The sequence below is a fragment of the Larimichthys crocea genome, chromosome XI (assembly GCF_000972845.2).
Source record: "Larimichthys crocea isolate SSNF chromosome XI, L_crocea_2.0, whole genome shotgun sequence".
NCBI lineage: Eukaryota > Metazoa > Chordata > Actinopteri > Sciaenidae > Larimichthys > Larimichthys crocea.
This window is the reverse complement of record NC_040021.1, coordinates 15960044-15980313: the sequence shown is the minus strand read 5'-3', so window position 1 is coordinate 15980313 and position 20270 is coordinate 15960044. Positions and strand designations below refer to the sequence as shown.

Here is a 20270-nt window from a genome sequence, read left to right as displayed (position 1 = left end):
TATCACAGTTTTAAAGTATTTTATTGCTTATTTGTAATGGCTGAATAAAAGTGCAGTTTTTTTCTACCTCAGCTAACACAAAAACTACATGGGGGAAAAACTACATTGATTTAAAAAAAATAGTTTTGTCATTACAAGCATTTACTTTTGTCATTTAACTCTTGAAATCAGGCAAACATTAAATTCAGTGTTTCTATCTGTTCTATTTTTTTGGCACATAAAATTAGAATACTGTCTATTTTTACATCTCAAAGAAATCAAACCTGGATAACTGAGAGCTGTTCCCCTTCAAAAAGAAGGGATTTGACAATTATGTTTGACCTGTCCAAATCTTGACCTCTAGGGTCAATATTTGTACAGAAAATATGCTACAGCTGAAGAGGTCAGACGTCCTCGACCGCGTCCTCAGGGTAGAGCTTTTTGAGCCAGGGCTGCATGACGAAACGCTCCCCATCAAAATGTGTGAAGTAATTCTCCAAGGTGGGAATGTCCGGCTGGAAACATCAAACAGTGAGTCCAAGATGTGTTGAATGAGTGTGATTGTGTGTTTATGCGCTGTGATTTTCAGTACATACCCTCGTCCTGGTGACGCGCTTCAGTTGAGTCTGAGGCAAGTATCCAACTAACAGAGAGGTGGGTCCAGGCCCGCTGAACAGCACTTTGTAATGAGGTGTCTCTGCTTTGATGCCCTGCGTACACACACACTCACAGAACTCACTTAAGTGTTTAATGTTCCAGCGTTTATTTAAAATAGAAAATGTCCATGGGGGGTTTGTGTCACAGAATGTTGATGAAGAAGCTGTAGTGATTTGTTGTTGCTAACCTCATAGCTGGAATACACACTTTCGGCCCACTCCGGAGGGGCTCGCATTTCAGGGTCCCAGCTCACCACCACCCCAATCATATTGCCTTTCAACTCCATCACCACTTCTCCGACCCGCAGAAACACATACGGAGGACGAGGGCTGCGGGCTATCTTGGAGGCTGCAGGGAGGAAGAAAAACGAGAATCCTGTGAGCTGTATTCAGATTGAACCTCCACTGGCTTACAAAAAGACACACTCATTTGTTTGCTAGAGCGTGTATTTGCTTGCTTCCTTGAAGGGTTTGTTCCAAGTAGAGCTATAAGGATACGTTTTTAATTATCTTGATAAGTAATTATTTTGAATCCAAATTCTCTGATTTCAGCTTCTCAAATATACATATTTTCTAGTTCCTTCAGTCCTCTATGACAGCAAACTAAATATCTTTGGGTTTGTTGACAAAGCAAGAAACTTGAGTGTGTCACCTTGGCCTTTTGATAAACAGTAATCAACATGAATAGATCATGAAAATAATCATTTCTTACCGCCCTAGTTCTAAGTTACAGTGCAAACTGAATATTGCATCAGCTTCAACTTTTTCGTGACGTTACAGTTTTGGCCAACAAAAGTTTAGTTCATTTCTTTTTGTAACTGAACAGAAAGAAACTATTAGACTACAAAATGCATATTTAAATTATTTGTAAGAATAAAGTAATAAGTAGCAAATCATGCACATAACATGATTATATTAACACATTTAGTTCTTGCTGAAGAGCTGCTTCTCAGGCATGTGACAAGGACAAAACAATATACAAGAATATAAATAAATAATACAAACCTCCAAAGTATCCCTCCTCATTGTCATAAAGCATGCTCTCTATGGCGAGTGATTCTGGTGGTTGCTCATCCTGCCCAAGGCCAACAAAAGACCTTGGGAAAGAAAAACACAAAGTCAGTTTGGACATAAAAGTGACCGACCCATGTGTGTCCTTAATGCTACAACATGGAAACAATACAAATGACTTTTGAAGGGGCTGAAAGTAGTTCTTGATAGGATGTCTCAATCAATCAGTTTTTTTGTTTTATGTAATTGCCAACATCCCATGCTCACTGGATTTTGGACATCTGCTGGTTTGCCCAGTCCACCCAAGCAGTGCCATCGAAGTAAGATCTTCTCCACTCGTTCCAGATTCGAAGCAACCTGTAACACCATGAATATTTATTCGTTATGGACAAAAACACACTGATTCATCTGAAGGTGCACTTTAATGTTTACATGGGAACTCTGATACATATGGCTAAATCTAAAGTCCATTTATTATACACCCTGCCCTGTCGCGCACACATGGAGCCCCCTTTTACGCATGGGTCCTACCGTGTGGTGGCGTGGTAGCGCTGCGCAGCCGTGGACCCGCTCCACCGGGAGATGAGGTACTGCGCGGGCAAGGCGGAGAGCAGCAACACGAGCTGCAGCACCGCGGAGGCCGACAGCTGAGGCATGACTGCGCAGCCGTCACCTGAGGACGGAACCGAGCGGCAGGTGGATGAAGCAGGTTTGGAATAAAAATAAAAAAACAGTCTGAATGAGTCCAAAGTCCATGTGTGAGCTGTGTGTAGAGCTCCAGCACAGAGATCATGCTATGAACTGACAATATGTTCTTTAATATAATAGTTTTGTATTGTTCATGTGGATATACCTCAACTTACGGGAAGTCAAATCTTAATAAACAACACGTGGTGCTGCAGAAACTCAGTAAATACACGTGGAATGACGTAATTTAACTGTCAAAGCTCGTTATTATTAGTAATCATGAGCCTTACCTCGTATTAAAATCCAGTCCTCCCTCCAACTATCTGTCAAACATTGCGTCTGACTGTGTGTGTGTAAACGGAACACTGTGACACGGTTTCACTTCTGTTTTATTTACATAAACCATAAGCTAGCCCATGTCGTTGCCACCTGTGTATTTACATGTTTTTTTTGTAAAAACTTGTCAAACAGGTAATCTGCCCAATCCCCGCAGCCCACGGAAGGATCGGCCGGCCTTTAGCGGCTCGCCACGTCAGGAGGAGCCGAGCCAAGTGTAACTCCGGGCGGGGAAGTGGTTTGTCACGCAGTTCCGCTGTGGCAACGCAAGGTGGGAGAGTTGTTCATTCATTCAATATGACTTGTCTTTTTAAAATATTGTAGTGTGTGTTTGTTTTTTTTACTGCTGAGAGAACAAGCAAATCAGCCAGAACACAAAACACATTTTATTTTGAAAAGAAAAAATACCCTCTAATTTGGTGAATTTAGGAAAATAAAACAACCTGTGAACAAGAAAAGATTTTTTTAATTAACACATCAACAGCAGGGAGGAAAAGTGGATATGGAAACACAACTGTTTATTTACTTAAAATATGGTATGAACTAACAGGACAGCAGTACTCTCCTACACATACATTCTAGCCTTATGCTTTTTTTTTGCATTAATTCCTTTATATATAAAAAGTATCCAAACTAACAAAGACATCCTCTTCAAATCAGTTCATGTGAAACAGACCCCCTTCCCTTTCCCTTTTCCCCTTCTGTTCTTTCCCATCCCATGCCCCCCTTAAAACTTAAAACGCCCCCCAAAATGCTTCCTGGTGGCTCACATGCAGCCACTTCACATACACATTCACTCACTCACTCACACACGCACACACACATTCACACACACACTGTGACCTTTAACCTCTGACCAAACACTGTGAGGCCCAGTCAGAGGCCACAAACAGCACAACACTGTCACACTTTTTAGCACAGGCCTGTGGTAAAAAATGTATGTGTACATGAGCTCCAAAATGCAGTGCGGGTTCAACAAGAGGGTCGATCTTGAACTGCTGAGTCAGTGAATGAAAAAAATCAAATTAAATCCAAAGACACTAGGGACAGATGTGGCTGATTTGAAGTAAACGGGACTGAATGAACACACCAATTCTTGTTTATAAAGCAGAGACCTGCTTTAAGGCCCCGTTGAAATGATTAGAAGTAACCTGATCACCAATAGCAAATCAGCTCTTTTACTTTGACGGGTCTGATAAATACAGGTAGTGTGGGTGATCTGATGAAGGGGGGGTCTGACTTTGATATGACAGCTGCATCCCCATGTTGTATTTCAACAGGAAATCAGAGGGGAAATAATGCACATCCCTGCCCATCCCCTTATTAACTGGGGATATGACGGCTTCTGTGTAGCCACCAGCAGTTCATGATTCAAAATTAGTTCATCCACACCAAAAATCCGGCAAACTTCTGGGATTCTCAAGTACTGTGGGTTTTTTTTTCTTTAGTTGGCTCGTGTAAACATTATGTTTAAAAGTGAGCTCATACCTTAGGTTTGACAAACCTGGCTCTAAAATCTTGTTTCCACACTCTACTCATGATAATCTGTGCATATATGTAAATATGATTATTTGTGATTGAGAAAAAAACAAAAACCTTTATGTGCCTATGAAGAGTTTATCTTTGCCCACAAGATGCATACTTTTGTGGGCAAAGATCATTAACTTCCTATTTTAATGGAAACCCCAAGGATAATAATTATTTTTCATGCCAACAGTCATTTCAGTCAGTGTTTTAGGCTGTCTCAATCTGGAATAAAACTCTTCATATACACAATATAAACAAATCTTTTGTGAAGTAAATATAAGCCAGACAGACAAAACTGTTAACTGTATCCTAAAATAAGCGTGAGGACTATAAAACACCGTTCTAGCTCCATGAATCTTAGCCTGTGTGGCAGGTACACAGACAGAAAACAGTTGACACATTATATGTAAGCGAGCTCAACACACTCACTGCGGAGACAATAAAACTTCTGCAGAAAACAAACACATTCAAAAGCCATGTTCTAAAACTTCAGTGCCCAAAGACAGAATTTGGCATTGACAAATCCGTGACAAGGAAAGCAAAAAACAAAAACAAAGATTAACAGGTGAGATATATGTTCGATAATACGTGACAAGAAAGACCTCTGAAATGAACTAGGCGTATATAGATGCTACCGTCCAGTTTTCCGCAGTCAAACCCACGACACAAGTGGCTGATTTTGGCATCCAGTTGTTCTGTGTTGTGGGGTGAAAACAGAAATATGACAAAAGTGGAGGCCGTCATCTTTATGAACTCAGTCCATCGGTTGTGTGTACAGAGAAAGAGTGACGTGATCATGTCAGTCTTTCCTCTCTTTCATAAGCCCTCCGTACAAAGTCTGTCAAGGTCCAGTGCGGTCCCAGAAGTCCAGTTCTCTGAACCCAGCGACAAGCAGGAAGTCCAACAGCAACAACAACGAAAAGACAAAAGATGGAAAGAAAAGGCCCCAAAAGCAGAAACCAAGGATTCAATATGCCAGAATAGCGAAGGCACACAATCAGAAAGATGAAAATAAGACTTGTCTCTCTCTCTCTCTATTATATATATCTATTATATATATATATATTTATATATATTATATATATATATATATATATATTATATATATATATATCTGCTTCTTTTCGTCCAAATTTAGTCCGATCCAGGTTGATCTGGCTCGATCCTGTTTGCTCCAGGCATGAAAGTGCTAGAACATGCGAGACAGAATTGTATGTGTGTGTGTGCGCATGTGTGTGTGGTCACCATAGAAACAATTTAATCAACATTTAAAAAGTTCGTTCTTTTTTTTTTTATGGTAACAATTTTAAAATACACAGGGTTAACTCCCTACGACTGCATTGATAACCGGTCTGTGGTAAGTGCATCTCAAAGCTAGTCACCCAAAGCTCCACTGGCTGTACCTTAGGTATAAACTGACAATAGGTTGGTTATAGGATAATATATTGACATGAATAATGGTTTTACAACAACAGTAAAGTCTTTTTTTCAACTGCTATAAATACATTTCTTTGAGAGGTTTCACAACGATCAAACTGTATGCCACTGTTTGTACGCCGAAAGTGAATGACACACTCATCTGTGTTATAAAAACACACACACTCCTTCAATTTCACACGCTCGCATAGTCACAACTTAGTTCGTACACATACAGGCACATGTACTTTTGCAGGGCAGAGGCCAAGCACACTTATACACACACACACACACACATACACACACACACACACATGCACACGCTTGTGCACGCACACACACACACACACACACACACACACACACACACACACACACAGACACACACCAAAGACATAAAGGCACAAGGTATTGCTAATGTTCAGGACGCGTTGAAACATGATCCATCTAGACAAATAAATGACCGCTTCCACCCATGCATCCTTTTTGTCCTCCTCACAGTAAAAACAGCTTTTTCTTTCCAATTAACATGCAAAAAAGGAACAAAACAAACAAAAATACCCACATACACACACATCAACAGTAAACAAAACCTACAGATCTACAGTACCGACAAAGGTACACCATTTGGTATTTTAGCGCAGACAGACACGCTCAGGTCAGCCAATGTGTAAGACTTCCAAAAAAAACAGAGAGCCGATCATCACGTACAAATCTTAGAAAAAGCAGGGGACGAGGGGGGGGTCGTATAAAAAAAGAGCAGGAACAATGAAGAAGGGGAAGCGAAAGATGTTGTCAGTCCAGCGGTCTGTAATCCGTCACAGACCTAACGATTTCAGCTCAGCGGGAGGTCTTTGCCCTACCCGGCAGAGACTCTGGAAAAGTCCTCAAAAATGGCAAGAGTGAGATAAGATACATCCAGCTCTCTTCGTGATTTTTTTTTTCAAGTACTAAAACTCTGTTTGACTATTGTCTGACACCAACAGTGTTTAAGGTCAGACGGAGGTGAAGAGTGGTTCACTGGACAGAAGGAAAAGTCACAAGACCACCAACGTAGGAGTTCCTACGCTCCTGTAGGATCCAACATGGACCAATAATGTCGGAGGAGTTGGAACGAATGAACATGCGTTGTCAGAAAGCCATCGCAGAGAGGAGGGAAGAGTGAACAGAGGACTGAGCTGTTGTTTCTCTCCATAGCCACAGCTTCGAATAGCAGCAGCTGGACTAGCGGCTCCCCTGACGTACACACACATACACGCACAAAATACAACACTGAGCATGAATTCCTCAACTCAGCCTCCTGCTCCTCCGACGCATGAGCTAAGAAATCTCAGCCAAATTTCTTCTCTGTCAGAGCAGCCGGACTCCTCCTCACCTCCTGCGTGTTTGCTTTGCCGTCTCTGTTACCAGCCTATCAGGTTGGCTTTGGCCTTTTCTGTCAGCTTGCGGACGCGTCCCTTTGAGGAGGTGCCAAAGGTGATTGATGAGTCCTCAAACAGCAGCTGCCTCTGCTCCTCCTCAGAGTCCTCCTCCATGTACCAGGCAGACCGACGCCCCTGGTTACGTGTGCGCATCGAGCCCCCTGCCTCATCCCCTGCCTCCTCCTTTGCAGACTCCTTCCGATTGGATCGCTGAGGGGCAGGTTGGGGAGGAGGCGTGACCTCCTCATTGGCTCTCCTGCTGCTCCTCCTTAGTGATGAGGGCTCAGGTGACTCAGCAGGAGGAGGAGGAGGAGGATTAGGAGGTGGAGGTGGAGGTGGAGGAGGAGTGGTTTCTTCAGTTCTTACCGTTCGGGGCCGGCCACGCCGTCTGGGCGTTGACGCCACGCCAGAGTCCGACAACACAGATGTTTCCTGCGTGGAAGACGTTCCGCCTTCGTCCCCTGTCGATTGGTCGAGTTCATCGTCAGGGGTTGAGCTCCTGCGGTTGCTGCTCCTTCTCATCTCCTCCAGCTCCTGCTTGCTCTTCCTGCCTCTCTTCTTGCCAGGAGGGCGACCTCGCGGTCTGGAAGGGCTTCCCGGAGTCGTGGCTTCTGGAGGACTCACTGGCGGGTCCAGTTTGGATTTTCTCCCCCTCCTCCCCACACCCAGGGTCACATGACTACTATGGCCATTCAGGTGAACTGTGCTCTGAGATGGAGGGCTGGCGGGAGAGCCTGAAAGGGAAAGGTGTTGATTTAGCAGCGAAAAGAAAGAATGTATATATAAAATGCAGGTAGGTGACATTAAATTTATTTTATGACTAATCATAAACATCTCTTACCGGGTGTGTGTCGTACAGGAGTCCTGAGTTTCCTCCGGGTGCTTCCTCCAGTGCTACTTTCTGCAGCTGGTGAGGGTGTCACCTTTTCAGGAGCCGGTGGCGTTGAAGCTCGCACAGAGTTATGAGCCCTCAGTGAGCGAGTCGGCTCTGAAGATGCCAAAGAGATATGCAACAAAGGGAGTAAATAAAACATGTGAGACGTGGTCAATTCTTGAAGATAAACTTTGCTTGCCTGTCAAGAGTTAAATGAGAAAATCAATACCGGTCTGTACTGTAAATAAGAACCCAGCCAGGTTAGCTTAGCATTAAAACTGGAATGGGGAGTAACAGCTGGCTCTCGCTAAAAGATAACAAAATCTGCCTATGATCACCTCTGCAGCTTACTAATAACTCAAGTGTAAAAACATGTGGTTTTACAGAGGGGACTATTTCCTGTCAGCTCGCAGTAACTTCCTGGAGTGTTGTTGTCAACAACTTCTGGCAGACGCTTCACATACAGCACACAAACATGTTATCAACTGATAATCTAAAACATTATTAAATTATTAAACGTTATTTCCCAAAATGTCAAACTATTCCGTGAATTCTACACATTAATTTATCATCGTGTGACTTTACGCCTAGAAGTGATCTCACCTGCTGTGCTCTGTGTGTTGCCGCTTGCTGCGTTTTGTGAGGAGGATGAGGAGGGTGGAGTGTGTGTAGAATGGCGTGCTGCGCTTCGTGTACGCCCTGCGGCCGGCGTGTCTGCCTTCCCGTTGACCAGCTGAGGGGGCTGTTTGGGGGGGACGCTCTGCCTCAGAGAGGGGGGCCTCGAAGGAGCCGGCGATGGCTCCCTTTTCCCCGTCACCCTGGATGACACACGTCTCTTCCTCTCTGGACTGGAAGGCAGGATGAATACAAAAAGAGATCACACATAATCCACAGAGAGAGACCACAGAACCAGAAATAAAATGTCCTTTCTTTTACCTGGATGCGGTGCTGCTGGCTGGAGATTCGCTCCTCCTCCTTCTCCTCTTCATGGCGTGCCGTGTCTGTCTGTCCGTAGTGTGTCGCGTCTGTCTGTCAGTGCCCTGTCTGGTCAGCTTATCCGTCAGGCCGTGGATGGCCTTGTAGTCATCCAGGATGGAGCTGACATGCTCCTCAAACAGTGCAGAGAGCCGGAGACTCATACTGTAGATCTGGAGACACAATAAAAGATGCACTGATTCAGCTATATGCTGAGTGTAATGCACCTTGCTTTACAGACCGTGTGTGTGTTTCTGCATGTGTATCTCACCCGAGACTTTTTACTGGGCGTGTAAGCTTTGGAATTGCTGAAAATGAGCCGGACGTCTTTGCAGAGCTCAATGGGAGACTGGTACTTTCCTTCTGTTAGTGTGTTGACAACAGTGCCAAAGTCCATTGGTGAATCGACTATTTGCAGGTAGTCCTGAGAGAGAGAGACATTTCAGGTTTTAAAAATAAGTTGAGGAGAGTAAGAGAGGATAAAGACGTTAATGAGATTTGGGGGATTCGGCGTTTCACTTTGAACTGAACCAACAGTAAAGAAACTCCACTATTCTTCTGTTAAGAGGCGAACTGTAGCCCACTGAAACTGATTCTGTTCACACAGTTTCCTCTCCACAACTTTTCCATTAGATTTGGTCTTCATTTCAAATGCTGAATGGAGAGGCCAGCTGTTCAGACCAAACAATCGCTTCGCTTCAAATACCACTCCCTGTGTAATTGAATTGTGGCCGCTTGTGCCCCAACTGACTGTGTAGCGAGATTCAAGGACTAAAAGAAAGGTAACTGAAAAGGCAAATTAACATGAGTCTAATGGAAATCCACAATGAGCTGAACTCAGATCACATTGAGACCAGTTTAGTTTGTATTCTGAGGAAAACAGAGTTCACATGTGCACACAATACTGGATAAAAGTACCGGGTATTCCTGTAGGTCCACAGGTTCTCTGAAGGGCTCTGAGTCTTCACACTGAAAGATGAGATCCAGCAGCTCCTTACAGCGTCCCCTCCATGCATGAGGGTCGTATGAAGGGGGTCGGGTTCTCAGCTGGCGCCGCATAGGTCGACGACCCTGCACCGAAACAATGACGAGACCAAGTAAACAGATGTAACCGTGCTGGGTTGGATGCTGGAAGCAACTTTTAATGTGAACCCTAAAGACTTTAAGGGTCTACTATGGTTTGTCTGTGAGATATGTTACCTTATGGTTTCGTGTGGATGTTCCAGGAGTATTAGTATCTTCATCCTCCTCCTCATCGTCCTACACAGATATGAAAAGGGCAATTAAATAAAGGTGACATATATTGCGCTGTATGCGTGTTTTATTATTTCAACTCCCAATTGGGGTAACTTCATACAGCAGCATTTTTAAAATGGAGTTACTACTTGTTATCCCAAATTGCTGTGATGTATGCAATACAATATCCACCTCACAGCATGTTTTGGAATTAAGAAAATTGTGTGAAATAGTGAAAGTAAGCGTTTTTAATACAAATTGCATAAACGTTTCAGCTGGGTGAGAAATCATGTAATCTTATTTAATTAAGAGTACAAAGCAACATGTTCAGGAGAATTTTAATTAAAAACTAATGTCAATAAATAAACACACCTCATCTTCAGAGTCAGAGAACGTAGCCTTCTTCATAGTTTTGTAGAGGGGCATGAGGTCTGTCAGACTTTGGTCCCTGAAGAAGAAAAAAGGAGGAGGTAGGAGAAATGACTCTTTATCTGACAGACAATACAATACTGAACTGGTTGCTGCTGTTAATATTTTCCTGTAAAACAACACACAGCCTTGTGACTTGATGACAACATACTCACTTAATGAATTGCAGCATGAGGTCGGAGACAAACTTGGCGGTAGTGACAATGAATGATCCGGGCTCATTGAATGTTTGGGCGTTGTGTTCAATATAACGAACCTCCCACATCAGAGAGGACAGTCGTCTGTAAAGAGATATGAACATGTTGAATGTGTATTTAAATTCACACACTTGTCTTCTGTCGTCTCTAATCGTGAGGTACCTGTAGAAGCGGTTCACCAGCCTTTGGCGTATGGTGCTGAGGTCAGTGATGTAGGCCACGACTGTGCAGTATGTGGGGTAGGCTTGTAGGTCCACCGGAAAGGCAAATGGTGCTGCCACATCTGAATGTGGCAAGTTTAGTTGGTGGTTGAAAGACATGTGAACACACAAGAAGACAGGATTATTATTATTATTATTATTATTATTATTATTATTATTATTAAAAACACACATGAAATGCACCAAACTGCAGTTCTGTTCAGGTTTCAAGTTAAGTGAGGTGAGGATGTTTAACAAAGGTCTACCTTTGTACATCTTTGATTAGACTGCAGGCAAATCTGATTTGTTTCCCGATTTGTATAGACCATCCGCACTGATATTTGCAAGAGATTAGATCACATTTGTGTGTCCAGACATCACTAAATGATCTGCATGTGTTGCTGTAGAATTCTGATTGGAGTCGTGTTTCAAACCACCTCAAAATGTGGCTTGAACTTGCAAATAAAATCATTTCGTGTGGGTTTTGAATTATATATTCAAAAGAACAGATTTGTCCTGGCAGTCTACAAAAGACCGAAATATCCGTCCAAATAAAATAACTTGCATATGTCAAGTACTGCCTTTATCACTTTTACTAAAGATTTTTCTGCTAATTCTGAGTGTTCTTACCTAAATTTAGATAACACATAAATCCTGTCCTGTAAGCCAACTGTAGCACGCAGTGTAGGAGTAACAGGGAGAGATCTAGAAGGATTAAAGTGTGTTGGCTGATGGCGCCCTTGTGTTCAATCCACAAACTGTCCCTAGAGGGAGCCCTCAGACCAGCTTTCCACTGGCAGGATTGCAGTGATACAACAACTAATGTGACATTACATCACTTAACGGGAATTCAAACAAGCAGCTCAATATGTGGTTCAACGTGTTAGCAGCTTATTTCTTTTAACATGTGATCCGTGGCCCTGCTGGACTCAGAGCTGTGACTCGTGTTGTGTTGAGAGTCATGCTGCTGCTGCTGCTGTTTTACGAGAAATGTGCCCTCGTGGCTGAACTTCACATCTCTGCTTACATGACATAAGCGGACTGTTATTTTTACAGGGGCTCGATGATGTCATACCGAGTGTGCAGAGCTGATCGATGGCTTTGATGATGCGCTCGCACTCCTCTGCACGTGTGTGGCAGCCCCATTCGCCGTCCATTGGGACGTACAGCAGCTCCTTCTGTTCTGCTTCTATCAGCGGGACACTCATCCCCAACTCTTCGGGGAACGTGGCTGCACAGGGAAGAAGAGACAGCCCTTCAAAAACATTTTAATTTGTGAAGAAAGATGTACACTGGGTGTGTGGGTGTTGTTAAGAGTGACCTACCATCATCAGGGATGGGCTCCATATCCCAAGGACTCATCTTCTCCGTGTCTCCATTATCCCAGCTGGATGGGAAAGTGTTGATATGAATCATCGGCATCATCACATCTTTGAGTCTTTGTGTTGGTGATTTCTTTCTTTTGACATTTTGCAAGTAGTCTAAAGTGGATGTCACTCTCTAACAAGGTTTTCCAAATATTATGTGACCATGAGCACTCTGCACTGACAAGAACAAGTAACTCAAACAGACAATATGCTCATTACAGTTTCAAACTGGAATATCACTGATGATGAAAGTCCAGCAATAACAAAACAAAGGGCAGTGTTAGTTACCGTCACTGTGATACACCTAATCTAAACTGTCATCCAGGACTGTTTCATCAGGTTTCTTGAGTGATTCGAGCCATGACGTGTTTGTGAAGTTAACGAGTGTCGTGAGCGGAGGTGTCAGCGGCATAATCACGAGGACCTATTCGTCTACATTTGCCTGGAATTCGTCCAAGCTGACAAATCCCTGTTACATGTAAGATATTTTAATGAAACGGTTCTGTCACTGCAGGATAGTCAGATCTGAAACTCACTCAGTCCCAGGACTCGCAAAGATACCAAGAGACTAGCTGTACAGTCGACAAAGTGGGAGTCAAAGTTTTCACACTTCTGCAGTCGCCAGCTTTAGTGGTTCAGAAAACCAATCTATAAATTCTAAGTGAAATTTCTCAAACTCACAGGACTTAAATAATTACAATTCCCCTTTCAGTGCTGCACAATTGTGCGTAAAACAAGAGCTGCGATTTTCTCCCTATGAAATCACAGTTTTCCTTCTGTACCTGTCTGTCGACTATGCTCCATATGTAGCTGTTTGTCTTTTAGGGCAGCAGAAACCTTCTGCTAGTTATCATCACATTCTAGTTTGGTCATGTTGCATGTTGTTGCCTTGGTTTCAAGGGCTTTAGTGCGGTACATATGCTAAAATATCATCTGCAAAGTAAATTATTCTCAAAGTCATCATTACCTTGGAATATGAAAATAGACAATATGACTTACTCTACTTCATTTTCCTCACCCTCGCCAACAAGCTTTCCTTGATACTAAATCATTTTGGTCTCGTTTGTGTTATTTCACACACATTCTATCAGTTTTCATTATTGTCCCTTCCACCTGTGCACAGTGGGCTTACACAGTTTTGTCATTTGTTAATGTCACTTAGAGCAAAATGAGGAACTCTTTGCTAATGCAAATACAACAGATTTGTCATGTTAAAATGAGACTGTGTGGCACTTTGATCTGCGGTTTTAAATGTGCAACCCTAAATAGAGTAAATCCAAGCTGTGATCATACCAGACGTTGTAGCACTGAAACAGGCTGTCAGGATACTGAGACTGGTAGGGCTCCTGGCTCTCAATGGTCCCAAACCACCACGCGTCGTCAATCACTGACCGAAACCTGTCACCTATGCACACATCAGAGTTTAGGTCTTTACAAGATATGACTTTATGAATTGAGCAAAAAAAAAATATATATATATATATATATATAATATATATATATATAGATATATATTATATATAGATATAATATATATATATTATATATATATATAATATATATATAAATATATATATATCTATGACATTTATTTGGTATTCTATGAGGTTTTAGAAAGGCAAAATTGGCTGACCTATAGTCCACTGCCGCTTTCTGGCATTGTCAAACTGCTGTCGCAGTATCAGGAAGTCGATGACATCAGGCATGTCGTGGTATCTGCAACGAGACAAGACGTACACGTTGAGTCAAAGGCTGCAACAAAGCAACACATGAATGAACAAGACAACCATATTAACAGTGTAAACTAGATCAAACATGCAATTTGGAGAAGCACTTCCTTGCCATTCCCATAACGGTCTTTACTTTCATATTGTTAGTCAACCGGAGTTAATGTTTCATGAGTACTGTCTTGTTTTGTGTCAAGATGAGAATTAATTTCAGGGAAGGAAATGTGATATTTAAACTTAGCAGAAGGAGGCACATAGAAGAGAATAGTTTCACACTCTGTGGGCACTGAAAATCTGCGTATTTTTGAGAGTGAAAATCAGTCGAGTTAAGCACAGGATATGTCACATTGCTTACTTCATAGAGAAAGATCCTCCGGTCAGTTTGCCCGTGTCAGGGTCCAGGAAGGAAAGCTTCAGACAGCACAGCGTGGGCAGGCCAACCTCATACTTAATGCCAACAATCTTCATCAATTCCTGCTCCTGATCACCACAAATAAAAAAAAAAGGACAAATAATACAAATCCATTTCTTTTCAGGAAACAGCTTTCACACACCCTGGAGCCCTGTTGAACACAGATCAATGCACTATTTTTCATTTTCTATTGATATATATCCTTTTCAGTGTATTATGTAGGCTGAGAGAGTACTAGAGTAAGTTTTTTCTAGCTAAGAAAAAGGTGAAACTGGAGAGAGTAACGCTTCGGTCTTGCCATCCCTGTGTGTTGATATTATAGTTAATAAAAAGAAATTTAAAAAATGGTACAGGAGAGAACCCTGCATTTTACACGTTACGGGCAATGTATTCAAAAAGATGCACACTGTGCCTGCAATGCATTAAGGACCGCTGTCTGCACAGAAATTGCTATTTCTGCCTCCACACATCGAAAAGAAATGAAAAATACACCAAGTAAAAATTCAATCCTGTAAGCTGTTACTTTTAAGCATTTTTTTCTCCCCATTCTTTTAAGAGACAGTTTGATTAACAGGGATGAAACTTTGTTCTCTGCAGACATTTTTCTTTTAGCCGTGGTACATTTTTAGGACGGAAAAAGGGACTAAAGTAAACATGAAAGTGAAACCAGACAAGCATCTGTGATAAAAGAAAAAATACCGGTAAGAGGTTTGCGAGCTAAAGGGTGTGTGTGTGTGTGTGTGTATTGTGTGACAGTGAACAACTGCATTATCATAGCTTGAAACTATTTAGATTCCTCAGAATTGTTATGTATTCTGAGGAAGCTGGTGTGCCGTTTACTCTGGAAACTCACATCTGATCACTACAAAGGTCTTAAGAAAAGGCTTACTTTAATGCTCTCAATGAACTGTTGTTAATTTTACTGTACACATGTATTCCCTCTGTGTTAAAGCTGTATTTATTTTCACTTTAGTGGTTGTGCCCACACAAATAAAGAGACTATACTAGATATAAATCTCTAGATACATGGGATCTAAAGAGCGCTGTCTCTCTTTAGAGAGTCTTCAATCCATCTTTGTCACACAGTTTCTTACCCGTAGCTCCATCTTGTGCCAGGGCTGCTTCTTAGGATTGATGCTGTATATCTTTTTTTGTTTGGCCATCTCCACATAAGCTTCATGGCCCTGTCTGAAGTAGTACACCTGCACACACATGCATACATCAATTTAAATATACCACAGAACTGTATCTTGTATATTTCACTGGAATGTAACTTTACTCAACAAACTTAAAAAGACAGTTTTAGTTGCTTTTAGGAGGTGGCAATGTCAATGAGTGCCCCCCTTATTTTCTTGTGTGTAATGGGCATTACAGCCTCAGGGGGCCGCTAAATTTAGTCTTGTTGCTATGTAAAACATGAGCCGGTGTTTTGCTATGAGCAGACATGTGGTGCACATGTGCTGAGGACACTGAAACAGAAACAGGCAAGCGCGTACCTCGTCTCCCATCTGGGGTATGTAAGGACATCTGCGGGGGACCGTGTCCGTGATCCAGGCAGAGGGAAGCCACTCCTCCAGAGTTAGCCCTTGCTCCTGAAGCTCTGTCCTCTGAATGTCACACAACAAAGTACACACTCAGTAACAGTTCTCAAACTGGAGCTTTTGAGTCATGAAACATTTGTTTTCTTCTCCAAAATGGAATAATTTAGTTTGTTATATGTGTCCGTACTTCATATCAAAATCAGTTTTACATCAAATACGCAGATAGTAATTGCAGAAGAACCTTTTGTTTCATTTATAGGAAACAGGAAGAGACATTTCTTGAATGTTGTATGTGAAATGAAATGTCTTTTAAACACTCTTTAATCTGAACACTCATTGCACTGCAAATGGCTGATGGGTAATCACAGTCACAGTAAAGTTAACCCTGAAGCCACAAGGAGGGAAAAAACTATTTTGTCAAAGACCAACACCAATAACAAACCTTCCTCTTCTCCTTTGGCTTCTTCTTCTTTGGTAATGCGCCGTCTTTGTCGGCTTTCTCCTTCTTTCTTTCCTTCTTCCCGTCCCTCTTCTTCTCTCCATCTTCCTCGGAGCCGCTGCTTTTCTTTTTCACTTTCACGCTCTTCTTGGGCGGTTCAAGGTTGATCCCTGCGTCTGCCGTCCAGTCCGAATAATCGCTGGAGTAGTCGCTGCGAACGCATTCAAAGAGTGAGGATTAAATACACAGATGTATCTGCGTGTGTTTATGTTCTGCTTTGCATATAGCATGTGTATGTGTCCCTTGGAGATAGTTGATATGATAAATGTGTGTGATATTATCTATTTTACCTTGAACTACTGTGGTCATCCGGCCAGGGCTCCTTTCCCTCCTCCTCCTTCTCGTCCTCTGAGGAATGTCCGTTGATTTGCCGTACCTCCACCTCTCCCTGGAAACATGATTTATGTTAGTACTCTAACGGACACACAGATGAACAAAGACAAACCGAATCAGTGAAAAGGAATGGCAACAGAAAAGTACTGAAAATAAATACAGAAGTTTGCTTATTGTAGTCTGTATATTTGTGAGCTCAGCAGTTTGGTGTGCTTGTATCAGCTTGTTTGATTTGCTAAACAAAAGATAAGTACTACTAAGCAGAGCTGCACCCCCTTTAACCTTTTAATACTCAGTAAATTGACTCGTTTTTATTGTTTTGCTATTAAAGTAGACATTACATTTCCATTGATTTATAACACTGTTTGACTGCTGGACTGCTTTGAAGGTAGGTTAATGTCGTATATTTCAGCTTTCAGCTGTAAACTCTGTATGCAGCCATGTATTTCGCCTGGATTACTGAATGACAGGGTGTCCTTTTGGAAAATGAACACAAAGAGCAAAAAGTATACATCACATGTTCATATTCATGTTATAGTTCACAGTACTAACAGTCCATCATTGTTTTTACGCAGCACAAGTCCCAGAGGCAAAGCAGTGGGCAGTAAAAGGTTAACACGCTGTCAAAGTCTGAATAGAAGGTCTATGGTGAAATCAGCTGATCTAAAATTGGACCAGAAGACAAAAGAGTGCAAAAGAAGTTATGGAAAGTTAGATGGGCCAACAAAAATGCTAAAAATGACATCCCTCAAGTTAAAGAAGTGAGGATTTTACTGCCTGTCTGAACAATGGAATATAATTCTAAGACCTTTAAAAAAAACTATAAAACAGACAAAGTCATCTGTGTTTTAGAGTTTTAAAAAAAAAGTTTACTATGCCGCAAAACAAGGCGGTAATGTTATTATATGAACCTCTGAGGTGCTTTCGTCGTCATCTGCAGCCTCAGCGCTCTGGCGGCTCGTCTCCTCCATGGCAGCACGAGTGTGGTAGCCGTGGTTCCCTTGGCTCTTCCTGCCTTCGTCAGCTGCACACTCTGACGTCGGATGAACCTGCGGCAGCAGAGAATGATGAACAGACAAGTTAGGAGATATGAGGACTGAAAGTGGAATAACAGTTCAACAATAACAGGAAATCAGTATTAAAATAGACATTAAGTCGGTAATGCAATGATATTCACATAAAACAATAATGTTTGTTTCTAATAATGCGCGCGTGTTGATTCACTTACCCTGCTCTCTTTGGGGAGAGAGTGGATTGTACGCCTCCTCCTTTCTGACTGATAAATATTGATCTCCTCCTCCCCTTTAGCCTCACGCCAGTTTACCTGTCTCCTAAACAAAAAAACACACACAGGGTGTGTGCATTAATACTATTACTTCCAAAAACAGCTTCCTGCTCTATAAAATCAATTTTAGTGTGTGCGTGTTACCCGACAGAGGCGTCCTCCAGCTCGGGGACCAGCACCCTGCGGCTCCAGGCCACCAGGTCTCCCTCTGTGGCCATCTGGCTGCGCGGGGCATTACTGTGCATCTGGCGGACACCCTCGATCTGCCCGCTGCGTCGCAGACCCACGTTGGGTGGAGAGTGCACCTCTGTGGGCGAACCCACCGATCCTGAGAGACAAAACAAGTGCTTAACAGCATTTAAGTGATTAACACTTGATGAACACATCGAGCTAATCCATGCGCTTCTACGAGATTGTTTACTCAGGTGCTGTGCTCGGTGTGTATGACGATAGAGTGATAGATGGCTTCAGTGACTTCTGAAATAAGTCAATTACAATTTGTAAACACAAATAGGAAAAAGGCTTTAACTAATGAATCATTGATTATCGACGGGGGTGTCTTCAAATTGAGTATTTAGTCAGGCCAACAGTTGAAAACCACAGAAAACAAAAGACAAAATAAAAGCAGCAAATTAGAAAAGCTGGAACATGGAAACATTTGATATTTGAAAAAAAAAAAAAAGACTTAATTTAACAACATAGCTGACTGACTGTTTTTGTGTTGACTTACTAATCAGTAAATGGACTCATTAATTCAGCTCAAAAAGTGACTGAGTAAGAGAAACAAAGAGAAAAACAATGATTTGAACTCAGGTGAGTCAGTTACTGAGTTAGATCTGCTGTGTTTTCATTACTTTGTTTGTAAGATGACCAACAGGCGAATCTCCCACTGATGATTCCCCGATTTGTTATGTGAAGCTCCGTATTCTCCAACTCTTTGAGACACTTTCATTGAAGGTTTCCTGTGTAAATCTCAATGAGTTGCTCAAAATCCCTGTTTTGCATAATTGGAAATGATGTAATTATGTTGTATGCATGTGATATCCGTAAAAAATCTTTTACACCATTACAAAACATGCCACAAAGAATTAATAAAATATTACTACAAATGTAATGTGTGGCTTTTTATACAGCTCTGTATACTAATTCATCATATGCAGATTCAAATTGTAACTGCAATTAATTCTCCGCTTGTTTTCAGCTGCTTCAGAGATACTAACTAACTAGAGATACAAACACCACAGTATTTAGAAAGCTTCAGTATTTCTAACTAAATTAAGACACTTAATTAACATTTAAAATTGCCCCTGAAAATGTCCTTGCTGCTCCAGTGCAGGTGAAAAAAACAAAAAAACAACAACCAACTGGCAGAGCATGTGCGGCAAACCGCACGCAAGCAGCTGCCCACACAACAATAGTATGACCTTCCTGTCATGACACGGCCATACCTCTGCTGGCCCTGGAGTTTGCAGCAGCAGAGGTGTCGTTCGTTCCCAGTCTTTGGTCCTGTTCCTGCTGGAGCCTTTGAATCATGGTATCCAGAGGACTGGAACCATCCACCGCCTGCTCGCTCACCACTTGGTTCAGGCCTGACACGGAGAGGAATGAACAAGAGAGAGAGTTCTGGTGAGCTATAGCTGCTACAACAATTACAGCCATAAAGTAGAGCAATACCGCTGCTTTATTGCATTCGTTTCTATTTCTATTTTGAGGAGGTGAGCTAAAGGTTCTCTACACGTCATAATACTTTACTTGAGAGAAGAAAAAAAGGCAAAGGGTTTTCCCCAAATCCTACATAGTAACCTTTATACCCTTTCTAAAGCTTTTTTAAGGGCAAGGTTAGGTTAACATTATTCTATATACTGGGAGGCAAAATCCCCAGAGAGCATGTAGTCACATTGTCTCACAATAGAGAGAAATTCCTCTCTCCTCCCTTAGCTCCTTCACCTATCTCCACTGTGCACTACTGGTGCATTTCATTAACTACTGATTGTCTCTGTTTATATCCCTGCCAAGATTTTGCCATTGCTGTAGTGTCAGTAAAAGCCTCTCATTAAGCATCTCTGAGGGCATTCCTTTTGGGTTATGAGAGCAGTATGATCGTGATGACAGTGTCTTTGATCCGCTGTTACGACTAGACAGCGTCACCTCTGAAGTGTACA

At 42.1% G+C, this 20270-nt stretch overlaps 2 protein-coding genes and 1 long non-coding RNA gene across 3 annotated transcripts in view; 1 reads left to right on the top strand and 2 right to left on the bottom strand.

Annotated features, from left to right (window-relative positions):
- Positions 1–2: 2 nt before the first annotated feature.
- si:dkey-261l7.2 (hypothetical protein) lies at positions 3–2805 on the bottom strand. The gene is made up of 7 exons (XM_019269864.2): positions 2624–2805; positions 2178–2319; positions 1914–2003; positions 1641–1732; positions 824–984; positions 576–689; positions 3–494 (listed from the first exon to the last, which is right to left on the bottom strand). The coding sequence occupies exons 2-7, from the start codon at positions 2300–2302 to the stop codon at positions 384–386; spliced, it is 693 nt and encodes a 230-aa protein (XP_019125409.1). The 5' UTR covers positions 2303–2319; positions 2624–2805; the 3' UTR covers positions 3–383.
- LOC109141014 (uncharacterized) lies at positions 2238–12121 on the top strand. Its single transcript, XR_002042631.2, has 3 exons — positions 2238–2355; positions 2805–2940; positions 12001–12121. It is a non-coding gene; the product is annotated as an uncharacterized LOC109141014 (long non-coding RNA).
- Positions 5458–20270, bottom strand: part of phip (PHIP subunit of CUL4-Ring ligase complex) — a 30521-nt gene continuing 15708 nt past the window's right edge. Inside the window, exons 18-40 of the mRNA XM_027283903.1 lie at positions 19557–19697; positions 18253–18436; positions 18052–18154; positions 17735–17872; positions 16781–16878; positions 16434–16641; positions 15947–16057; positions 15545–15652; positions 14394–14518; positions 13945–14027; positions 13605–13716; positions 12270–12331; positions 12020–12175; positions 10907–11027; positions 10703–10828; positions 10491–10566; positions 10083–10142; positions 9801–9953; positions 9154–9306; positions 8844–9055; positions 8511–8755; positions 7875–8021; positions 5458–7767 (exon numbers count right to left, since the gene is read on the bottom strand). Of these exons, the coding sequence (XP_027139704.1) occupies positions 7016–7767; positions 7875–8021; positions 8511–8755; positions 8844–9055; positions 9154–9306; positions 9801–9953; positions 10083–10142; positions 10491–10566; positions 10703–10828; positions 10907–11027; positions 12020–12175; positions 12270–12331; positions 13605–13716; positions 13945–14027; positions 14394–14518; positions 15545–15652; positions 15947–16057; positions 16434–16641; positions 16781–16878; positions 17735–17872; positions 18052–18154; positions 18253–18436; positions 19557–19697 (3674 nt within the window). The 3' untranslated portion in view covers positions 5458–7015. The remainder of the gene's footprint in view (positions 7768–7874; positions 8022–8510; positions 8756–8843; positions 9056–9153; positions 9307–9800; positions 9954–10082; positions 10143–10490; positions 10567–10702; positions 10829–10906; positions 11028–12019; positions 12176–12269; positions 12332–13604; positions 13717–13944; positions 14028–14393; positions 14519–15544; positions 15653–15946; positions 16058–16433; positions 16642–16780; positions 16879–17734; positions 17873–18051; positions 18155–18252; positions 18437–19556; positions 19698–20270) is intronic.